The 22,382-nt window shown below is 52.9% G+C and overlaps 1 protein-coding gene across 1 annotated transcript; it reads left to right on the top strand.

The window, feature by feature from the left end:
• Positions 1–2,322: 2,322 nt before the first annotated feature.
• Positions 2,323–21,302, top strand: RAB15 (RAB15, member RAS oncogene family; the record flags this gene model as incomplete). The annotated part of the gene is made up of 7 exons (XM_084240957.1): positions 2,323–2,446; positions 17,562–17,622; positions 18,440–18,500; positions 18,952–19,029; positions 19,639–19,728; positions 20,880–20,945; positions 21,128–21,302. The coding sequence occupies 7 exons, from the start codon at positions 2,323–2,325 to the stop codon at positions 21,284–21,286; spliced, it is 639 nt and encodes a 212-aa protein (XP_084097083.1). The 3' UTR covers positions 21,287–21,302.
• Between the last annotated feature and the right edge of the window lie 1,080 nt (positions 21,303–22,382).

Raw genomic sequence — 22,382 nt, 5'->3', positions numbered from 1 at the left:
AGGGAGCATGCACAGTGTGGCTGGGTTAGGGTGGCAGGGAGCAGGGGCAGGCACTTGTCTCTCTGATAGAAGAATCAGTATAATTGAGGCACTGATTCTTGGAGGTTCTAGCAACCATTCTTCAGGTGTCTCTCAGATCCACTGAAATATACACCAGTGGCCATACTGGGAGGATGCCAAAATGTCCCACTGAGCGGTTGAGGTAAGAGACTGGAATTAAGTGTTTCCTTCACAAAAGACCCTGCGTAAAAAAGCAAACATAGCTGTCTCCATTACTTTATGTGGTTCTTATGTTAACACTGTCTCCAAGTCTCAGCTCCTACACAGACATGCACGAGAGTGCGCACACACACACACACAGACACACACAGAGTGGGAAGGAGAGAGAGAAATTAGAGAGAGAGAGAAAGTAGCCGAGCCTGGAAGAGAATGAGGAATCTAGAAGCTGGGACTTCTAGATTATTCTCCTCCACCCACCCTTCCCTTTATTTTAAGCAATGTGCTGAATTTGAGGTCAACCCAGTATGATGAAATACTCTCAATTTTTTATGAGCATGAACATTTATTTCCCTGGATCCATTCAGGAAACCTCACTGTCTTTCCTCTCTTTCCTAGAGAAAGTAATTTCCTTCAAAGCAAAGTTCTTTCTTGGACTAGAAACCCACCTCAGGTCTTACCTTTCCTGTTTCCCTGACAGAAGCAAGTAAGCAGAGTCACTAAAGATCCCCAACCAAGGCAGCCTATGGACAGTAGTTAGCATCACAGTACAATGCTCATCAGTTGGAAGCCGGCTGCAGGGCCCAGTTAGGTCAGGCTAGGTTGAACCCATGTTCTGTGGTGTGTATGGCGTGGAAGAAATCACAACAGGACAGGTCCTGGTTCTGTGACAGCATCCCTGACACCTGTGGGATATATTTACCATGGACCTATGCACAGGGAAAGCATGATAGGGGGTTTTCTTCCCTAGGTATTTATTGAGCACTGTCTCAGTGCTGTGCTAAGTCCTTCCACACATTAGCCGAGTTCAGTAACACTCAAGGCTACACAGTTGGTGAGTGGAGGAGCTGGGACTGAAACCCAGGACTGCCCAACTCCAGACCCGTCAGCACCCAGTGTGAATCCAGTGAATGGAAGCACACCTGGAATCAGAATGGAATCCACAGGCTGTTTCTTAGCTTTTATTGTAATCAAAGTAGCAATCAGGTTCAGAATTTTTTCCTCTTTATTACAAATGTAAACACTTGGCATGAAATAAAATGCTTCAAGTCAAATAAATAGACTTACCACTTTCTCTGATCTACTACTGAAAAATACATTCCCCATCCAACACTCAGTCTGAAAACAATCAAACACACGTTTCCACCACTTTTAAAGAATCTTCTGGGCTAGTCCTGATCTGTTCTGATACTCATTCATTCTTAGGAATAAGCAATTCTCTAGACTCCAGAGAGCATTTATTTGCCTCCCTCTGGGGCGGACACATTCAGTGGTAGTAAATTAGGTCTAGAAAGGCACCCATTCGTTCCTTGACACCACTGGTGTACCCCGCAGCAGAAATACTTAGTGATGTTGTTATAGGGCAACCCCGATATAAAATAAAACGGGTTGCCTGGGTTCTAGCAACACCCTAAGTGCTCCCCGAGACAGGGACTTCAAGAGCAGACGGGGTTTGAATTCAGACCCTGAGATCAAGGCCTTCTGACCTGGGGTGAGCCCAGGTGAGGACCCATCCATCACCTGGAGGCCAGACCACCTGCAGCAGCGGCCGGCGGCGGGATAGGATGGGGCAGAGTTCAGGGAACAGCTTTGGGATGGGATTGAGGAAGAAGTGCCGAGACCCGCAAGCCGAGTTTGGTAGAGGGGGGCTGGTGGGCGCTCCCCCCAACTCCCCCATTCAGCATGTCTTCAGAAAACCAAAAAAACATTTCCCCCGGAGTCCCGGGTCTGGCACAAAGGGGCGTGGGGAGGGGGCTGGGGGCTGGGGGCGGCGCGCCCCGCGGGCGCAGAGCGCGCGCTGGGCTCGCCCCGCTGCGGGGTCGCCGCTCCCCGGCGCGCGCTCCCGCCCCCTCTCCGGGGCGGGCGGCGGCGGCGCGGGCGAAGGGGCGGGCAGGGGCCGCGGCTCTCTCCTCCCACCCGCGCTCCCGCCGCGCGGCGCTTCGCGGCTCCCGGCGAGCGGGCGAGGCCGGCGCGGGGGCCGCGGGCTTCCTTCTCGCGCCGGCGGCGTCCGGGGCTGGCGCGCGCCGCGATGGCAGCGGCCGAGCGGGGCTGAGCGGGGCTGAGCGCGCCGCCCGCCCGCAGCCCCCGCCGCCCGCGGCCCCAGCCATGGCGAAGCAGTACGACGTGCTGTTCCGGCTGCTGCTGATCGGGGACTCCGGGGTGGGCAAGACCTGCCTGCTGTGCCGCTTCACCGACAACGAGTTCCACTCCTCGCACATCTCCACCATCGGTAAGGGGCGGTGGCCTGCAGGGCGCCCCACTCTCCCCGCCCGCCGCCACCTGCCGGGCGACCCCCGCCCGGGCGACCCCCGCCCCTTCCCAGCCCGCGGGGAACTGGCCGCCCCTCGGTCTGGAGGCGTCGGCGCGGAGGCCAGGGCGAGGGGACAATTCCTGGGGTGGGGGGGCGCCGGCTGGAGACTTGAGCTGGGCTCCTGGAGGTGAGGGTCCCCGCTGCTGGAGGCGGCTAGGGGTAGGCTGTCCGGCCTCGCGCCGGGGAGCCTCCCCATGGAAACCTGGAGGAATACGGGCGGGTGCAGGCCTGGGTACCCCGAGCTGGGGCAGCGAGAATCGAGAATCGTAGCCACTGAAATGACATCCTCACACCCCCAAAAGGAGAGGGGGAGGGGAAGTAAAGCTTGGGCTCGGGAAGAGGGGCGGAGGGTGAGGAGCCCAGGCACTAGGTCCCTGGGTAGCCTCAGTTTAGGGGTGACCCAAGGTGGAGTCAAGAGAGGGAAGAGTGGAGGAAGGGAGGCCGCAGAGGGATGGAGTTTCCCTGCACAGTTGCCAAGGTAAGCCTCCAGGCAGGACACCTGGAGGGGGGCAGAGATAGGTGAGAGGTGGGGGGACTGGTGAGAGGGACACTCACTGGCCAGCTGCAGGAAAGCAGTCAGCTGAAGCCCTTGTTTTGAAGGAGACTCAGGAGGAAGAGGAACTTGAGGACTCCTTGTCCACATCGTGGGGGCAGAAGGCAGGCAGGGCCCCCCTAGACATCTCTCCTATCTGGTGATGCTGGACCCTGTGCCAGACAGGCCTGTGATGGGATCACTTGTTCTGGGGGAGGGTAGGTGGCCTCATCTCTGAGAGGGTCTCTTCCTGAGGAGCCTCCTCCTCTGGGAGGTCTGAGTTGAGGGAATTGCATCCATAGCTAACAATTTCCCCCTTTGATGCCCTGGAGTAGTCCCTGCACTGTCCACATCCCCCTCCCATGGGGTAGGGCCCCAGCATTCATCTTCCTCTTGAGCCTTCTTCCACTCGTCCTCCCAACACACACTTCTTGCCAAGAGAGAAGGAGCAGGTAGAGCCAGCAGGAGCCAAGAGCATCTGGTTTCAGAGGCAGTCTGTTGTTACACATATTGACCTCACTTGGGGGGAGACCTCCTTTGGGGGCAATGTGACCTTGAGTACTTTTTCTCTGTAGAATGGGGCTAATAACTACCTACCTCCCAAGCTGTTGTAAGGATTGCATGAGATACTGTTTGTGAAAGCAGGTAGCACAAAGTCAGACACTTGGTGAAGCCACAAAAATGCTGCTTCTTGTACTGTTAGCATCATCCCTGAGTCTCTTTCTCTCTATGCTTTGCTGGCTTCAAGGGGCTTGGGGTCAGAGAACATGGCTTCATCTTTCTCAGGGGAACTGTAAGGCAGGCTTCTAGGAGAGCCAGGAGCTTGGGCTGGGCTGCTGTTTGGATGAGAGACATCTTAAAGAGAACTTGGGACCCAAGTTCAGCCAATGGAGGGCAGGATGCAGTGGCTCAGGGAGGAGCCAACATTGGGGCAAGGCCTGGGAGCAAGGCCTGAGGAGTAGCTGAGTGGCCAGATGGGGTAGGAGATCAAGTTGCGAGGAGCTTGGGGACAAAGGGGAGCCAATTGACATTAAGGAAAGTTACAGTGGTTGTTTTGGGGATAGCTATCTGCAGAGAACTGTGGGTAGAGGGGTTTGTACCCTAGTGTCCTGGCCATATTTCAAGTACTGGGATCACCTGAGCTTTTCCCTTGAGAGCTTTCCTCATCCACCTGATTTCAGAAGCTCTTAGAACTCCTGCTCAGCATTGTAGGGAAAGTTAGCCTTCCCTAGGAGACATTTGATCCCCTTCTCTGTAGACAAAAGAGAGACCTCCACTTCTAAAATACCAAGTTGGCCCTTCTGGGGCTTCTGCTTTCCTTAAGCCCCTGGCCACGCAGGCCTTAATCACCAGCCCTTCTCATTAGGCTCATTCCTACCAGTCTTCTCCCACCTTTGACACCTTTTCCTTGCAAAATACATGAATCTGCATTTTTCAGATAACAGGGACTCTGACTTGGGTAGACAGCTCTGGCACCCTTTAGCTCCACTCCCGTCAGGGCCCTTGGTCTAGTGTACTCCAGCGTGAAGATGAATCTCAGAGTTCTTTCTCTGCTTTGCGATCTGGTCTACCTTTTCCAGGACCCAGAGGACATGGAGATGGAAGGGGCATCCAGGAGTCAAATCAGGGAGCCAAGAACCAGGCCCTACTAAGTCATATTCATTCACAAGTGCGTGTGGCCTTAACTGGGCTGTGCTGAGACCTGCAGAGTCCAAGATGAATACAGTGGTCGCCTCTCTCGTGCCGTGCCTTGTCTAAGACACATCCTTTTGCCATGCTTGCCAGAGATCCAGGCACCCTTCCCAGAGCTGCTTTTGTGAATGGGGAAAATAAGGCAATTCACCAGTTACTGCCAAAACAGAGTTCAGATTCTTGGTTCATGCTGATATCACCTGGGCCGGCACTTTTTGTGATTTACTGTTTATTCCACTTAGTACGAGAGCTTGTGACATTCCAGAGAAGGGCCTGCCAGGGGGCAGTGAGACCTCCCAGGTAGGCTGACACACTGACCCCACCACTTCTCTGTGGGTGGCAGGTGGGCAGGTGCTGAGCTGGATCTGTGCCCTGGACATTCCTTCCCTACGCAGCTGTGCAGACTGGGATGGGGGCGGTGGTGAGAGGTGGGCAGTCAGCGCCTTCATACTCTGCTCTTTCCTGACTTGTTAACTAACATTCGCGACAAAGTGCTGTGGCTGGCATTTTAAAAATGTATTGCACCTTTTCCTGCTCATAGACCCCTGTAATCTAGTTGGGGAGTCAAGACACAGAGAGGCAAAGATGCGCTCTGGCCACACCAAGATTGTACAGAATGCACTTGGGAAAGCACTGTCCAAATGTGGGGGATCAATTGTAATCGCTTTTGTTACTATTCCCAAATGTCTTACAGTCCTGTCAGAAGCTAAATGATATAGGGGGGCCTGGTGCACTAGAAGCGGCAGGGAAGGCTTTGGGAGGCGGGGAGGCTGAAGTCAGGCCTTCCGGTGTGGGCTGTTTCTCAGTTCCTGTTGGGAAAGGAGCAGATGGAGTAGCAGGAGCAGACACCACCGAGGTGGGAATTCAGTGGGTGTTCATGGGACTCTGGGCAGTCTGACTGGAACAGAAGGGGGTTTAGAGGAAGAGTGAGAACATTCCTCTGTTTAATCTCTGTCTCCCAAACTATGCTTTAGTGTCTTGAAGATGAGACTATATCTATTCTTCTTTGTTTTCCTATCGCTGGTACAGGGCCAGGCACCATCTCCATCTATGCTTAAAGTGAATGGATGGATGTCGGGCCCAATTGCCAGAGGCGGTGAGGGCCTGGCTAAGGAGGTGGGACTTGAGCCTTCACCCTGGTTTCCGAGCAGGGGAATGACATGTTGATGATGGTGCTCCAGGTTGTTGGCTGGGTGAGGGGGTTAAGGCTGGAAGCAGGGAGACCAAGTCAAAGGCTGTGGCAGGATCTGGAACCTCTCAGTTGTTCCTTCTCTGTTTTCTACTTCCCACCCCCTCTTGCAACACCAGTGCCAAATGCCACATGGTCACCTGTTCTGGGCAACGCTTCAAACCAATCAACGTGGCAACTTCTGAAAGGGCCTCCTGTGACCTGGCTGCCTGTCCAGCCTGGGAACCATGTCCTCCCCTACATGTGCATCTGTGTGCAGGGGGCCTCTGTGTGTGGCCGGGAGCGGCATGAAGGCTCCTCATGCAAGCTGGGGGACTGCCCACCAGTCTGTTTTCTCCCTCCCATCCTTGTCCTCCTGAAGAGACCTGCCTCCTTTTGCTTTAAAGGCCTTTCAGCTTTGGAAAGCTCCTTCAGGTTTGGAGGAGGCTGTAGCCTGTGACTATCTGGTTTGACTGGTTGAACTGCTGCTGGGTCCTTTCTCAAGCTGGGTTTGATGCTGTGTATCACCTTTCTGAGGAAGTTCTGTTTGAACTGGCTCTGGCTGCCTGGGGCCAGGGTTTGTGGGTGAAGGAGAGGGAGCTAGGAGGGTAGGGCCAGGGAGAGATTTGAGCCTGGAGGAGCACAGGGCCAGCCCTTTGGCTGTAAGATCTTGCCTCCCAGACTGTAAGGCGCTGTAGTCCATTGAGGGCGGGTCTGAGCCGAGTCTGAGTAACCCACTGTACTGGGAGGCCTTTGCTTCCCTCAAGCCCACTGGCAGCCTGAGGAGTCTCTTCCCGCCCTGTGCAGGAAAGGAAGGGAGAACCCCTAGTAGAATGGAAAGCAAAGCATGCATGAGAGTCCCCCAGGCCTCTCTGGCTCCTCCATCTTCAGACACTTAGTTGATATCTCTGCTCTTAGTTTCTGTATCTGTAAATGGAAAATAGTAACAGAATCTTTCTTAAAGGTCGTTGTGAAGCATACGGAGGCTAATGGATACAAAGCACTTGGCAGAATCCTCAATAAAATGGTTGCCACTATCATCATCGTTATTATTCCCAGCTCTTAAGAAAGTTGTGGAGATTAATAAATTGTCAATAATGTGCTTTGAGGTCATCCTGCCCATAACTCATACAGTCATCCGAGTGCTATTTACTGAACACCCACTCCGTGCCAGGTGCTGTGGAGGAGCTGGGGATACGGCAGTGAACAAAACAGTCAGGAATCGGGCACGGGCTCTGGCTTCATTTCAGCTTCTGTGCCAGCTCCCCCCTCACTCTGGTAGTGCCAGGGCCTGAGAAGGAAGAGTCCTCTGGTGAAGAGGCAAGGGAGTGAGGAGAGAGATGACCAAAGAGGACTGGGCAGGGTGGGGACTGCCTCAGGCTCCAGCCTGCCCAGCCCTCCCCAAAGACGGGATCCCCAAGAATGACTCTGAGGCTTTCATTTGGCTGCTGAGTGCACCTGTGCCCCCTTCACAGCTCTGCAGATTCACCCACGGCGTTGCGCACCCTGGTTTCTGCACCTCCTTTTCCCTCCCTGCTCCCTGCCCCCCAGACAGCTTGGTGATGAGCTTTATAACATGAAAGTTGATATTTGGCCATTACCCTTCTGCCCTGATTGTCAGCTCCTCTCAGACTGCCTTCTTCTGTAATCCAATATTTGCGCCTGTTTGTCTGTAATACTGCCAGTTTTCTGCACAGGCTTCTGGCCTTTCCTTGGCTCTCCTGTCTGGGCAGTGTACTTCGTCCAGGGGGCCACAGAACACCTTCCTCGGAGGAGGAAAGGGCTTATCACCACCCTGTGTCATAAATGGGGGACACTGAGGCCCCTATGGGTGGCCCAAGCTCGAACTGTCCTCTCTCCGCGTCTCCTGTGTGCCTCTGCTCATCACAGAAGAACCTTCCACAGATTGCCAAGTAGGACCTGTCTCCTGTGGGCACAAGAGAGGACAGGCGCCTCCCCTGCCCATCTGAGGACTCTGGGATAGAGAGATGGCCGAGCCACTGCTGCTGGCCCAGTCTGCCCTGTGACACAGCCCTCTGGGGGAGAGTCAGGCTGGAATGGAGGAGTCCAGGGACCTTTGAGGGCATCTGAGTGTTGTTCTTATCTTACTATTTTGATAATATTTCCTGAGAACTCTGACTGGACTCTGATCTATACAAAGGGCAGACAGAGGGCAGACAGCTGCTTTTGAAATGTGGATTATGCCCTGATCGCTTGTTCCTGATGAAAATTTTCTCTCCATTTATCTTTTTTCCTGGAATGTTCTGACTTCATTCATTCATTCATTCATTTATTCACTGACATACACATTCATTTTTCATTCATTTATTCAATTTTGTTTAATGATATTACATGTAATGAGTACCTTTGCCAGGTGATGAGACTATGAAATGAATAAGGTGGTGTTTTGCCCTCTGGGAGGCTCAGGGGCAGTTGGGGAGGCAGACATCCAAACAGGCCATCAGAATATCATGCAAAAGCCATCTCAGAAAACTTTGGGATCACAGAGGAGTGACACATTCCCTCTGGGGAGGTTGGTGAAGGCTTCACTAAGGAAGTTACATTTGACTGGGCCTTGAGGACTAAATAGGGCCCCCAGGGGACGAGAGATGGGGAAGGAGGTGCTATAGAAAACACCTCCAGGTTTGGGGTCTGTCACTCTTCTTCCTGGCAGGGTCAGTTGATAGTGGCCTGGTTATGGTCTTACCAATTTGAGTCAATCCGATCCTTGTAGGAGTTTGTTTTTGTGGGCTATGTAAAGACAGATGCATCTGGAAACTGGGTCTCTCCCACCTCCCCAACATGTTTGCTCCTGAGGCTCCCAGCCCAGTCTCTTCCTCCTGGAAACTTCTGATCTGTCAACATGGCCTTGACTGGGAAGAGGCTGAGGAGGCGGGCAGAGGAATGAGGGGTCAGTGCCCACTGAGCAGGCTTAGGGAGGTGAGGCCAGGTAGGGGCCTGCCAGTGGGGAGTGGGACAGGGTTAGCAGGCACAGTAGCACCTGTGGAGGTCTCAGCACGTGGCAGTGGAAAGGGGACTGATGTTTCCTGAGTAACTGTGCTTTCCGCCTTTTTTAATGAAGGTGAGAATAATGTTGGTCCCTCTCCTTTCCCCCTTCAGAGGAACTGCAAATTGGACTGAAATGTCTTCCTGCCTGAGGGTTACTTGCTGTTCCCCTGCTGGGGGCCATAATTTTTCAGATCTTCACCCTGCTCTGTTGGTACCTTCTTGTCCTTCAGGTCTCAGCTCAAATGTCACCTCCTTTAAAAGGTCTTCTCTGATCAGCCTATCTAAAGCAGCTTGCACACAGATTTCCTCACTCTCTCCTCTGTTCTTCTGCTTTTGCCTTGTAACACTTACTACTCTCTGAAATGATTAGTTTAGCACTTCTTCTCTCTCTTCCCTCTAGAACTGACAGTCTCTGAAGGCAAGGATCTCTCTGCTATTCACATTGTGGCTTCTAGTTCCTGGCACATAGTAGGCACTTGGCAATTGTTGGCTTGGATGCATGCATGCATTTATTCTCCTAGAGGACTTTTACTCTTCCCTGAGGGAAGTCACATGTAATGGTTTCTTGGGACACATAAGATAATGAGAAACTCACCTTGTAGACACGTGCTTGGGGCTGTGTAAAGGGAGCAGAGCCCTGCCGGGGTGGGTGAACAGTTTCCAGTAGTTTGCAGGTCTGCTCAGATGCACGTGACAGAAGCCCAGATGTCGAAGGGAGTGTGATCCCTGCGTAAGGTCCTCATTGGCAAATGCAGAGACGAGGGGTCGGCGTCTTAGTCTGTTAGCATTGTCTATTGCTCAGGGTCACCGCAGGTGTCAGATGACCCTCATCAGCCAGCCAGGCTGCTTTAGTGACCTCTGGAGACCACCTCATGCTGGGGGCTCTTGAGTAGGGAGAGCCTAGGGCTCAGACCCTGGGGTTCGCAGCCTTATGGTTCCCAGCCTCACAGGCGTTGTTATTTAATTGGGAAATCCACCTACATGCAAACAGCCCTTGTGTGCCTGGGTCAAAGATGACCCTTCAACATTTCACATGGTCATGGGCCCGAGAGTCCCTAGAATGAAGGAAAGAAGAGGGATGCAGCAAGTGGCAGGCTTAGCCTCCAGAGCTGTCCTGGACCCTGTATGTTACTCTCCTTCTGTGCTCGTATGGTGTGTGCGCATGCGTCTGTATCTAAAAAAAACAAGGTGGGCTAGAGTATGATTCTGAAATCATCTTTTGAGTGGGCATCTGAATCAGTGTTTTTGACCTAACTGCCCTCTATGTTAAAATATGGCTTTGGAGTTAGAGGGTCAGGATTCTGTCTGCCAACACCAGGGCTGCCTCTTTATCCCTGCTCTGTCACTCCAGAGTGAGCTGTGCGCATGCGGACTGGTGCATTAGCTCAGAGAGCCCTGGCGCACCTTGCCCCTGGGTGAGGCCAGCACGAGGGACAGCCTGCAGCTGGTGAGAAGAGAAGCCGGTGGCATGTGGTCCAAGGCCAGTGGGCCCGAGAGTCCCGAGATGGAAAGAAGGAAGAGGGATGCAGCAAGTGGCAGGCTTAGGGCAAAGGCCTCTCTCCCGTCCCCTCACCTCATCGGCAGAGGGACATTTGTGCGCCTGGAGCCTCTGACTTCAACCTTCTCTTGAGCTCTGTCACTTGTTCTCCCTCTGTATCATTCTCCTAGTCTCCCCCTCACTTGACTCTGTTGGTGAGAAAAGGCATTAGTTAATTCTCCTGAATAATGTTTTGCTGGGAGAAGGGGTTTTTGAAATGGGGGTTACTGTGATGCCTTGTTCTGGGCGGGGCAGGGCACAGGCAGCTACCTCCCCAAAAGGTCTGCTTCTTCTAAAGCTTCTTTTCGGGTTGCTCAGGGTGACCTCTTCGGAGATGACCACCTGCCACAACCCCCACAAGCTCCCCATGTGTGACACAGGCTAGTTCCCTGTGGGGGTGGGCCCAGGGGCTCCCTGGAACCTGGGCCTGGTAACTGGAGCCAGTGTGACCCCAGGTATTGGGTGTCTGCCTTGAGTTTCAGGTGGATTGAGTTGTTCTTTTTCGTGGCGTCGCATTGCTAATGAAAAGGCTCGGGTGGCGCTGCTGGGCCTTGGGGTGGTGGTTGATCATGATGATAACATTTGGCGCCCGCAAAAATCCTGTTTCCACTTGAAGCATGTGGCACTTGGCAGGCAGACAAGCGAGTACCCGACTTAACCTATGAGGTGCTGCTCCTGCCATAGGCACACCCTCTATTCGCCAGAATTCAGGTTGTAGTGCAGCATGGGAGGCCATCTGGGCTGCATGGTGGTGGGTGGTTGCGCATTTTCTTTTCGTTGAAAGGCTCCAGTGGAGTCCTGGCTCTGCTCACCCCTCACCCCTCTCTCCTTCCTCTTTCCAACATGAGCCCCTCCTGCTTCCCAGAGCTCTTTCCATTCCCCACACTATCACCTTCAGTTCCTTAATCTCATCCCCCCACAAAGGAGAGCGACAACTTCTTTTTTTTTTGTTTTTTTTTTTGAGTGACAACTTCTTAATAAAGAAGTTAACACTTAATAAAGTGCTATGTGCCAGGCTCTGTGTTACGGGTTTTATACCTTATCTCATAATACTCACAAAATTTCTCTGACATAGGGGTAGCCATCCCCTGCTTACAGGTGAGGAAGCTGAAGCAAAGAGAGGTTAAGTAGCTTCCAAGAACACACAGGTGATTATGGTAAAGGCGGAAGTGGAACCAACCTCTGGCCGTACACTGTGTTCTTAATGGCCATGCCTCTGTTCCTCGAGCTGCACTTCCTCCAGAATTCCAGGGTTTTCGTCGGGTGTCCTTTCCCCTGGATGTGGTCTGTTTCCTTCTATCCACAGACTTCACAGCCCCTCTGCTGCTAGATAAGGGTGATGATAACCTTGCCCTGTTTTAGTGCCCAAGATCAGAGATTTTAGGAGCTAAGTGAGTGCCAGCACTGTCTCCCCTGCCCTGTCCTTCTGGCTGGCCCAGCCCAGGTCCCCAGAGGAGGGCCTGACCTATACCCCCAGTACTCTGACATGGTCATTGTGTGCCAGGCACAGCAGGCCCATTGTGGCCTGGAAGCCAGTGGGGTTCCTGCTGGACAAGCAGAGGCTACATAGCCAGAACAGGGCAGCCAGAGGCCTCCCAAGGCCACGAGCAGGGTGAGGGCGGCATTGTCCCCCATGTGGCAAGACCCAGCACAGTCACTCAACCGAGGCTCGGGTGGCGCCAATGCCTGTGAAGCGTTCAGACGATTGGACACATCCGTGTTCCTGCTCCTGAACCACGGCACCCATCCCTCCTTACACTCCTGGGGGCAGGAGGCTGCCACTAATGGAATTGCTACTTCCTCCCTGGCACTGTGCCAGGAGGCAGAGACCTTAAAAACAAAAAAAGTTGTCAAATACAAAATATATTCTCTGCCCCTTAAGTATTTTACCTGTAACTGGGGCTGGCAAAAAAAAAACTAGGAGGCATCAAAGAGCTGGGCTGACCCCAGCCCCGTAGTTGAAGAGTCTTGCCCGCCAACCTGGGGGGGCCATTCAGCGAGTGGACAGGCACAGGCTAGACTCTTCAGGCATTCCTGAAGTGCAAGTGGGGGAAGTGCTCTAAGGAAGCTCAGGGAGTAGAAGGAGGGCTGGTGGCTAGAATCTGGGGCCCCCAGCCCCCACTTCAGCCGGTGTATTCACTATCTTTATGTGTCTCTGCTTCTTGACACATCTCTCTGCCTCATGCTCCACTGACAGGCCACTCCCCTCTGCACCATCTGGAGGGAACTGGTTTGATGGGCTCAGATAGCTTTCCTTGCCTCTTGACCAGGTCGCCTATGGGTCACCAGCAAGCCCACTGATGGGCCTCCTCTGGGTTAGATGTCTACTCCTGGTCCAGTCAGGAGCTGCTTCTCCACAACAGGGGAATTGGGGGGAGAGGAAGGACATGGGGTGTGGCAGACACTGATCCATTTCTCTGTGGTGCTGGGAACAAACGATGAGCTGTTTGTCATACTTAGGTACTTGGGAGAAGGCTCCATCTTGCTGACTTTCTCCCTCATGAGCTCCGGGTCTCCAAGAACCTCTGCTGAAGCAGTGTGGAGGTGCTTGGCTTATTTCTTCACACTGAGTGTTCGCTGTGCCCGGGAAAGTTAGCAGCTTCTCATGCAGGGAGGCTGAGGGGGCAATCTCCAGGGTGATGCATGGGCTTGATGGAATCAGGAATTGTCTCAGTTGTCCTGCAGTAGTTCTGGTGGGCTTGCATCATGTGAACCCAATGTCTCACCTCTAGACACCTCCCAATACCAGAACAGATGTGGGGTACCCCAGGCATGACAGAAAAGGCAGTTAAGATTCTGAAATCCCACGAAATTGAAAAGCCATTGGTTGAAGGAAGAGCATCTGGGGTAGGTTTTAGGAGACAGTTTTCCTGTCTGGCTCAGCCAGAGGATGTGGAAACATGAGTAAGTCACTTGGCCTCTCTGTGCTTCACGATCATAATCCCAGCTCCTGCCTACCTCCTGGCTGGCACAAGAACAGAGGGCTCTGGATTCCCCCCCTCGGGGCTGTACTGTAATTATAACGATTATTTTGAGCCTTAGGTATATACTTCTGCCTCGAGATGGGCTAGGTGATAGTTTCAAGCTTTATTGTGCCTAGGATTTAGCAGGTCTGGGTGGAGCTAGGGAATTTGCATTTCCAACAAGCACCCTAATGGTGTTGATGCTGCTGGTCCCTGGACTGAAAGGGAGGAGAGGAGACTTTGTAATCCTTGCTACATCTAGGGTTCTTGGCGCCATCCCAGAAAGTCTTTATTCATAGGAGTGAGGGAGCTGGTGCCTACTGTGTGCCAGGTGCTTTCCATACTGGTCTAATTCCTACCCACCATAATGCCTAGGCAGCTGTTGCTTTTCTCATTCAACAGATAAAAATATCTGAGGCACAGAAGAGTCAAAACTTGCCCAACATTAGACAGCGAGTGCCAGGATCAGGATTTAGACCCAGGTCTTTCTTTAGACACCAGAGCCAGCGGGTGTTTGTTGCACTATAACATAGCTCTCAAACTTTATCTAAAAATCACCACAGACCTGTTATAAATACAGGTTTCTGGGCCTGGGTCTCAAATTCTAACTCAGTAGGTCTGGATAAGTCAGGGTAGCAGCATTTAAAAAAAAACCACTCTAGGTGATTTCAAAGCTGAGCGTCTGCAAAACACCTTGAGAAACGGAGAACCCACTTGCCTCGCCTGGCGCATCAGGTGCCAAAGCTTTAGTCCAAATGTAATTCTCAAACGTCAGCATGCATCAGGGTCCCCTGGAGAGCTTGTTGAGACAATCCTGGGCCCCACCCCCCAAGTTTCTGATTCCATAGATCTGAGGGAGGCCCAAAGATTTGTGTTCCTAGTAAGTCCCAGCTGCTGCTGCAAGTCTGGGACCACACTTTGAGAATCACTGCTCTGGAAGTTCTCTGTCACGTGTGATCTGGGGGCCAGTAGCATCAGCGTCACCTGAAGGTTTAACATAGCATCTCAGACCTCATCTCACACCTACTCAGTCAGAATCTGCATTTTAACACAATCCTGCTGTGATTCGCTGTGCCCTTAAAGTTGGAGGAGCTGCAATGAGAAAACACTGGGGGTGGAAGTAGATGAAGACTCTTCTTCCTGTAGATTCTGAAGGTGCAACAGGCAAAGCTTAGGAGGTGCACTCAGAGGGGACTGAACAACAGCTGAGCAGTGGGGCTGGGGAAGGACAGACAACCATCTGCAGGGAAAATGGCGAGAACAGGGAATGCTAAGAAAGTGAGCTGGGAACGCCCCAGCAGGCAGCTCTGTTGCCCATTTGTCAGCCAGAAGGTGTTCTTTGAATGTGCAACAGTGGGCAGGGGAGCACAGTGTCTTGAGGACTGGGGCAGAGGAGCACGCATGCAAAGAACAGTTTGCTGAGCAGCTGGGAGGGCACAGCTGAGGTGAGAAAGCAGGAGTCTGCAGGGGACGGGCCAAAGCCAGCTTTGACTTTGCCCTGCAGTGCTGGCCCAGGAAAAGGCCAACAGCCGTGGAGGGAAGGGGCCGCCGCTCAGGGCACAGGGCGCAGCCGTGGTCAGTAGGTGGACAACGTGGAAGATCCGGGGGTGCGTGGAAGTAGAAAGTAGAAGTTAACAGATTTCACCAGCTCTTTGGGCTGTTAATCTTTTCTCTCTATAAAAAAAGGGGGTAGATGGGTAGAAGAGGAAAATCCCCCAGAAGGCATTTTTCACTTCTCAGAGATGTTATAACACGTTTTACCCAGTGGCTTATAGGGTCTAGATTGCACGATGTTGGAGTGGAGGGTGTTGTGAGCCCCCAGAATTCCCCAGCCCTGGTCTCTCGCTACACAGCTAAGTGAGGAGAGAGGGAGAAAGACTCAGTTCAGCCCTAGCTCCCAGGGTAGTTGCATGTCTTGTCAATTCTGCCTCTTCTAGCAACCTGCATTCATTCTTGGGGAGATGTCCCTAGTTTGGGGAGCTCCCCCCAGCTGAGTAGTATAGTGAAGATTCCTATGCCTGGTTAACACACAACTCTCTCCCCTCCTCCCAGAAACAGTACAGGGCATAGCACGGGCTCCGGCATCCAACAGGCTGTGAGTCTGCTATTTGCTGTGCTGACCTTGGGCTGCATCTCTGAGTCTTTGCTTCCTTCCACTAAGCTCTGTAAGATCAGGGACCATATGCCTTTCTTTGCCACTCTCTGCACCGCGTGCTGTGCAGGGCACAGAATAAATCCCCATGGATGGATGTGGAATAAAGCAAATAGAACCTTCTATCCCCTTCTCCACCCTCGTGATCACTTTGCACACAGCACTGCCCTTCACTAGGCTTGCTGGGCTAGAATGACTAGGCTTATTATCAAATGAACAACATTCCTGCTCCCCTGGGAAAGAAGGTACCATGACATTTAAGAATGAGAAATCCTGATTATCTTCTATGCCAGATATTAAGGAGAAGCAAATTCTTGACGACTGTTTGTCTAGGGAGGAGGTGAACACGAATCTGTCCCCTACCCCGAAGCACTGTGGGTGCCCCCCCTTCTTTCACCCTCCTCTTCACTTTCTCAGCACACTTGGAAGAGTGGCTGCCAGACAATGCCCATTTGGAAAAGTACAGCTCAATAGATATGAATCAGCTTGGGCAGGCGAAAATGATTCACGTTCAACCAACTTGATTTTGTTCAGGTTGTCCATGCTAAGTCTTGCTCTCCCTTCTAATTAAATGGTGATTGGTCTCTGATGAGAGAGAAGAGACTGAATTTAATCTGTCTGTAAGTGTGAAAAGCTGGGGACAGAAGGGATCGGGGAGAAGAATCCCCGTTGGCAAAGAAGTCATGCCCACGGGGAATGACAGTGACACTGGGATTGGGGTTTCTGGCACCTTTAGGGGCTTCAGGGCTGTGCTCTGCAGCCTGGAGACTTCGGTCCAGCACTCTGCCTTTACAATATTCCCCACCTAAAAACTGGCTAGCATTGCCCCTTCCTGACTTGTCTCTAGGGAGTTCATGAAGACTGAAGCTTAATTAACCTACTAGACACAACTCTTGAACCACTGGGCTTCGTGCCCGAGCACAGTTAGGGCTGGGGAAAGGCACAAGCTTAAAAACATCTCCCCTGGTCTTTCCATCATCACTCAGAGGCAAACCTGTGTCCTGGCTTCTCTTCCTGAGATTTCTCCAAGTAGGTTTCTGCTCTGGGCTGCTTTACTCAGGCCCTGACGTTTCCTGTGTCTTGTGGCATCTTCATTCTCAAGCCGTTGGGCCGATGAGCCTGTCTTCATCTCCCTTCCACAGTGGTAGGCTCATCGGGTCATAGACAGTCACTCACCAGCACCCGCTGGGAACCGTTCATGGTGCCCCTGCCCCATATCTCATTTGGTCTCAGTGACCCTCTGAGATGACTGACAATTTCTCAATTTTACTGATGCAGAAATGGAGGTTCAGAGAAGCAGGGTGTCCGAAGTCAGAGCTCTGAGTGAAGGACATGGCCAGAGTCAGGATTCAAGCTCAGGCCTGATTCCAAGGCCTATGCTCCTTCCAGTAAATGCCTCGTATGGCCAACAGGGGCTAGTCAACAGCAGCTCCTCTGGGTCTTCTCGAAGGGCCTTGGCTAGGGCCTGAGGCCTTCATACACAGCAGGAGACTGAAATAGTCCTTCTCTCTCCAGGCCCGGCCCATCCCCACAGTCATGTGATCCCTCCAGGTTATTAATAAAGCAGAGAGAAAAATCCAGACAAATAAAGTAGATCAGTATTCCTAAGGCCTAGCATTCTAGTAGGGGGTAAATACAGGTTGCTCTCTCTGGAAGTATAAATAGGAAATATCACATGTGAAGAAAGATACTTCTGGGGCTGAGGGAGGCAGAGAGGGAGTAGATTTCCCCATATTTGTTTTGTCTCTCCTGTGTCCCTCAGGCCCTTCACGGCTGTCAACTCTCAGCTCAAGGAAGAAGGGAAGCCCCATTCAAAGCCCCCATACTTCCTTAGGATCAGTTTTTGGTTCAAGAAGACCCTTACTTCATACCATCTTTCTACCACATTAAATCAAAACAAAATCCCCTCTAGTGTGAGTGCCGGGGCCTTTCACTTCTCACGGGATCCTTCCTGACTCGCTTGCCTCCCTCCTTTCTCCAGGTGTTGACTTCAAGATGAAGACCATAGAGGTGGACGGCATCAAAGTGCGGATACAGATTTGGTAAGTTGGATAGGAGGGGAGGACCCTGGGCTGCCCCTTAGCTGCCACAACCATGTGTAAAATCCCAAGGCTTCTAAGATAATTGGTCACCTCCCAGATGGAGAGTGGAAGTCTCAAAACCCATCACCTGTTCCTCTGAGTCTTAATCTCCCATCTCTTTCTTAAGAAACTTTATGGGATTGATGGCAAGTCACCAAAAGGCAGGAATTCGAAGGAGTTGGCAACTACCCGCTGTGCTTGTCTTAGAAAAAGGCTTTTCCCTAGGCTGTCTTAGAAAAAGGCTTTACCCACACTGCTACAGGATTGGAAGGCAGGAGGGCTGTAGCACCCCATCAATTTGGGTGGAACCCTCCTGAGAATTCTTCCTTATAACCTAGTGCAGTTTCCACAGGCAGCCACAGGGCGGTGCTATGGCTCTCTGGCCTGAAGCTCCGGGATGCTCTGCATCAGCCAGCATTTGGAGCTGCCTACCAGTGTCAGAATGGTCTGGGCAGGGCCTTCACAGGTCCCAGACCAACCTGGGCTGTAGCAGTCCAGCCAATCTGGCCATAATGGCCAAATTCTAGAGCACTGTTGAAGGCCCAGTCACAGGTATGGTTCCTGATGCAGACACAGTTGACAAGGCCCGCCCCCCTCCCCCCATCTCTACAGAGGCCTCTCTCCTACAGAGTCAGACATGTTCCGATCCTCTAGAGGACCAAAGCCTCACTGAGCTCCCCAGTTTTTCTTGTAAGGGCACAGTCTCCCAGCTCCTGCTCTTCCTTGCGCGCCTGTCCCCGGAGTCCCTGCTCTCCTGAGGGACTGACTTTCTTCACAGGGACACAGCGGGGCAAGAGAGATATCAGACCATCACAAAGCAGTACTACCGACGGGCCCAGGTGAGCCGCCGTCAGGAGGGGGCATTGCCATCGACACTCCACGTGTACTGTGTGTTTGAAATATCTGTTCCACTGACCCCCAAAATAGGGCTCTCAGATTGCCTGCTGGGGGAGGGAGCCCTAGTGGGGACCTTTTAGTTGCTCACTGATCATCTGTTATTCTCTGATCACTCACTCCAGGCAGGTCCTCAGGCCCCCCTTCAGCCAGGGCTGAAGATCCAGATCAAAGCATTTCGTGCCTTCCTACTTCAGAGAGCTCTGGATAGGCTAGGGAGCAGCATTCTTGGGGGTCTGAGAGGAGACATTTCTGGGTGCTGAGGGATCCTCTTTAGGCTAAGCAGGGAGAAGGGAGAGTGACACCCAGCATTTGAGGCGCCACCCTGCTCTGGCCTGTGACTGCACCAGCTCCGTGTGCATCTGCCTCCCCCCCTCTCTCTCTGCTCTCTCTCAGGGAATATTTTTAGTCTACGACATTAGCAGCGAACGCTCTTACCAGCACATCATGAAGTGGGTCAGTGATGTGGATGAGGTAGGAGATGCCGCCTCACTTTGGGGGGGGGAAGGGCACTTCAGAGGGGAGGGCGACGCTCTCAGGGTTGGCAAGAAAATGCTGGCAGGAAACCTTGCCTTCCACAGCCCTGACGGAGACCTCTGGGTAAGTAGGACGTGGGGAAGAAGCGGAAGCTGCTTTGCCTACATGACTGTTTCTTTCCCAGGGATGATTAGGTCAGAATAATTTCTTTGCTGAAATCTCAAGATCTGGTGGAATTTTGAGACTGGGGTTCTAGTCCTGGTTCTGTCACAATAGTTGTGGAGCGTTGGGCAAGCCATAGGAACTCTGGTTCCCAGTCCTCATCTGTAGAGTGAGGGCTTGGACTTGAATCCAATGTCTTCCTCACTGGCCCAGATACCACTTGTCCAAGGACACATTGGTATACCCAGTGTCTTCTACCCTAAACTGTCCCTGTGACACCACTCTGGCATTCCTGGAGTCAGCTGTGGGCTTGGGAGCACCTGTACCTTCTCCATCTCTAGGGCTCTAAAGCTGGGTGCTGGGGTGGAGGCCAGTGGAGACTGCATGGTGGGGAGGTGGGAGGGAAAGTTAGCACTCACTGTCCGTTCTTTGTCCTGTCCCTAGTACGCACCAGAAGGTGTCCAGAAGATCCTAATAGGAAATAAGGCTGATGAAGAGCAGAAACGGCAGGTGGGAAGAGAACAGGGGCAGCAGGTAAGTGCAAGTGGGCTGGCCGAATCCATCCCTTGGTCTCCCACTGCCTTCCAGATGCAGTCCTGAGAGCTGGCACCCAGGATTCTATACCTGATCAGGCACCCTCACAGCCCCCACAGTACCCTAAGGCAATGGGTGAGCTGCCATCCTTGAGAGTTTGCTTTCGTTCCTTCAAGGACATTGATTTAAGGTCCATCCTGAAAGCAAGACCTCTTGGGCACTAACTCTCCCAGGTCCAGGTCCCCTAAAGCTGGATTCCCCGCTCCTGAAGCGCTTCTCTGGCCTCAGTGCTGAGGAAGGACGTCGAGTTGCTGACTCCTTTACCGGCTTCCAGGCATAGCCACACCTTACGGTCATCCCAGCCCTGCACTCCCCACTCCCCACCCTCCTTAGACCTACAGAGAAGTGGGAAGGAACATGAGGGCATGAAGAGCACACAGTTGGACAAGCTCTGGAGGTAGAGAGGGTAGGAGGAAGCCGCTGAAGGAAAGTCTAAGCACACAGGGAGACCATCCCCCGAGGCCAGGAAGGAAGAGACCCGGTACTGGGCCGAGAGTCCTCCACCCACTCCGAGGACTCAAGAGCTTCTCTCTCTCTTCAGTCAATAGCGTTCCACTAGCACTTAAAATAAAATTGATTTTTTGGTATAAAAAAATAATACATGGTCATTGAAAAATTTGAAAGCGAGGATACCCTACTAGCATAATAGTTTTCATTGAGCACTGTCTGCGTGGCGCTTGCTGAGCCAGCGCTTCGAGATGTGTGACCCACTCAGTCACTCCACACCCGGGCTGGCAGCACTCTCACCCCCCATTACCAGATGATGAAGCTGGCGCTTAAAGTTACTTGCCGAAGGGCAGACAGCTCGGTCAGCCAGTGGACACCGGTTTCTTCTGTGGGAGCTGTTTCACGTTCATTTATCAAACTGCCGAAACATTTTGGTGGGCGTCCTCTGATGGGGGGCATGTGAATGTGTGCATGTGAGGGGGCCTTTTAGTGGGGCATCTCCTCCCACCCACTGCCAACCTATGTTTTCAAGCTCCTTGTCTCATCTGAGAGGTTACCTGCCTTTAAGTGCAGTGGCAGAAGTATGTGCCAAATGCACCTTGCTTCCTTTCGGACTCCCTTTCAGAAATGTTCTTCTCTTGCAGCTGGCTAAGGAGTATGGCATGGACTTCTATGAAACAAGTGCCTGCACCAACCTCAACATTAAAGAGGTGAGAGCTCTGAAGCCCACTTGCCCTGTCCCTCTGGCTGAGTTCAGCAGAGTAGGGAGTTGAGAGAAGGTGGCAGATAGGAGCCAAGATAAAGTGAGCTCTCCCCACTGGAGCAGATATGGGGTCATCGGGGAAAGAGGAGGAGGAGACCCCAGACTAACCTGTGCCCCTCGGTTTCCCAGTCTTTCACACGATTGACGGAGCTGGTACTACAGGCCCACAGGAAGGAGCTGGATGGCATCCGGACACGTGCCAGCCATGAGCTGGCCTTGGCAGAGCTGGCGGAGGAGGAGGCCAAACCTGAGGGCACAGCTAACTCTTCAAAAACCTGCTGGTGCTGAGGGTCCTGCGAGGAGCACCCGCCCCACACAAGCCCCCCTCCTGGCAGGAGGCCTGTGGGCAGACAGGAGTCTGGGCTCTGCCCTGCTTCTCCTCACATTTGGGCGACCCTGTGGAATATCAGCAGCTGCTCCCCCCGCCCGGCCCTGAGCGCAGCTGCGCTGTCATCTCTGAGCAGCCTCTGCCCCAAGCCCCTCCGCCCGGGGCAGCCTCCTGTAGCTGCCGCCCCAGCGCAGGCCTGCTCTGCCCCCACACGTGCTGCGGGCACCGTCTCACCGCCTGAGCTCTCCAGACAATGGCTGAGTCTGGAGTCAAGGCCACTTTAAGCCTCCTTTCTCAGTGCATCTTGTCCCTTCTCCACTTTTTCTCTCTCCTTGCACTTCCCTTTCTCTGTGCCCTTCCCCACCGCTGTGTTTTGTATCAAAGCCCCTCACAGCCATTTCCCTCTGTGTGTCCTGCTGTGTGGCTGCTGGTGCAGCTTCTTCCTTTCCTCCTTCCTAACCCTGTCTAAGGGAATGGGCTCAGGCTTGTGGGGATGTTCTAGATTCTGCTCCTGGGAGACCCCCCCACCCTGCTTTGTAGGGGCCAGGGGGCTGACTAAGGCTACGGGGTGCTTCTTTTTATTCTGTCCTCCCCTGTGACACCAACGATCTGGGAAAATGGAACATCAAGGAAGGAGGAAACACCAACTGGTGGATCTCAGTCTAGGGCTGTCCTACCTCTCCTAGCCCTGCCCCCAGCTCTAGCCTTGCTTGGCTACCTGCTCGCCTGCTTCTTGGGGGAACCGAGCTCAGAGGCAGGTGCTTTCGAGAAGAAAACTAAATGATGAGGGGTGGCAGGAATAAAAAGTCACCTCCATTCTCTACCTCCCATGCAGCGTGTGCACAATTTCTCCCCATCTGGGCTCCTGAACTTAAAGACACAGACCAAGGCCTGAGGGCACTGCAGGAGCAGGGAAAGCCCCAGGCCAGTGATCCTGACAAGCCTGCCACACACTGCAGAAAGGGGAGCCTTTGGAAATAAAGGACTATCTCCTATATATCAGGTTCAAGATCAAGAGACAGCGGGCCGGGGACAGCAGTTTGCAAACCAGAGGGG

Source organism: Talpa europaea (genome assembly GCF_964194135.1).
Source record: "Talpa europaea genome assembly, chromosome: 8".
Lineage (NCBI taxonomy): Eukaryota > Metazoa > Chordata > Mammalia > Eulipotyphla > Talpidae > Talpa > Talpa europaea.
Note: the sequence above shows the minus strand (reverse complement) of the source record. Positions and strands in the feature narration are given on the sequence as shown.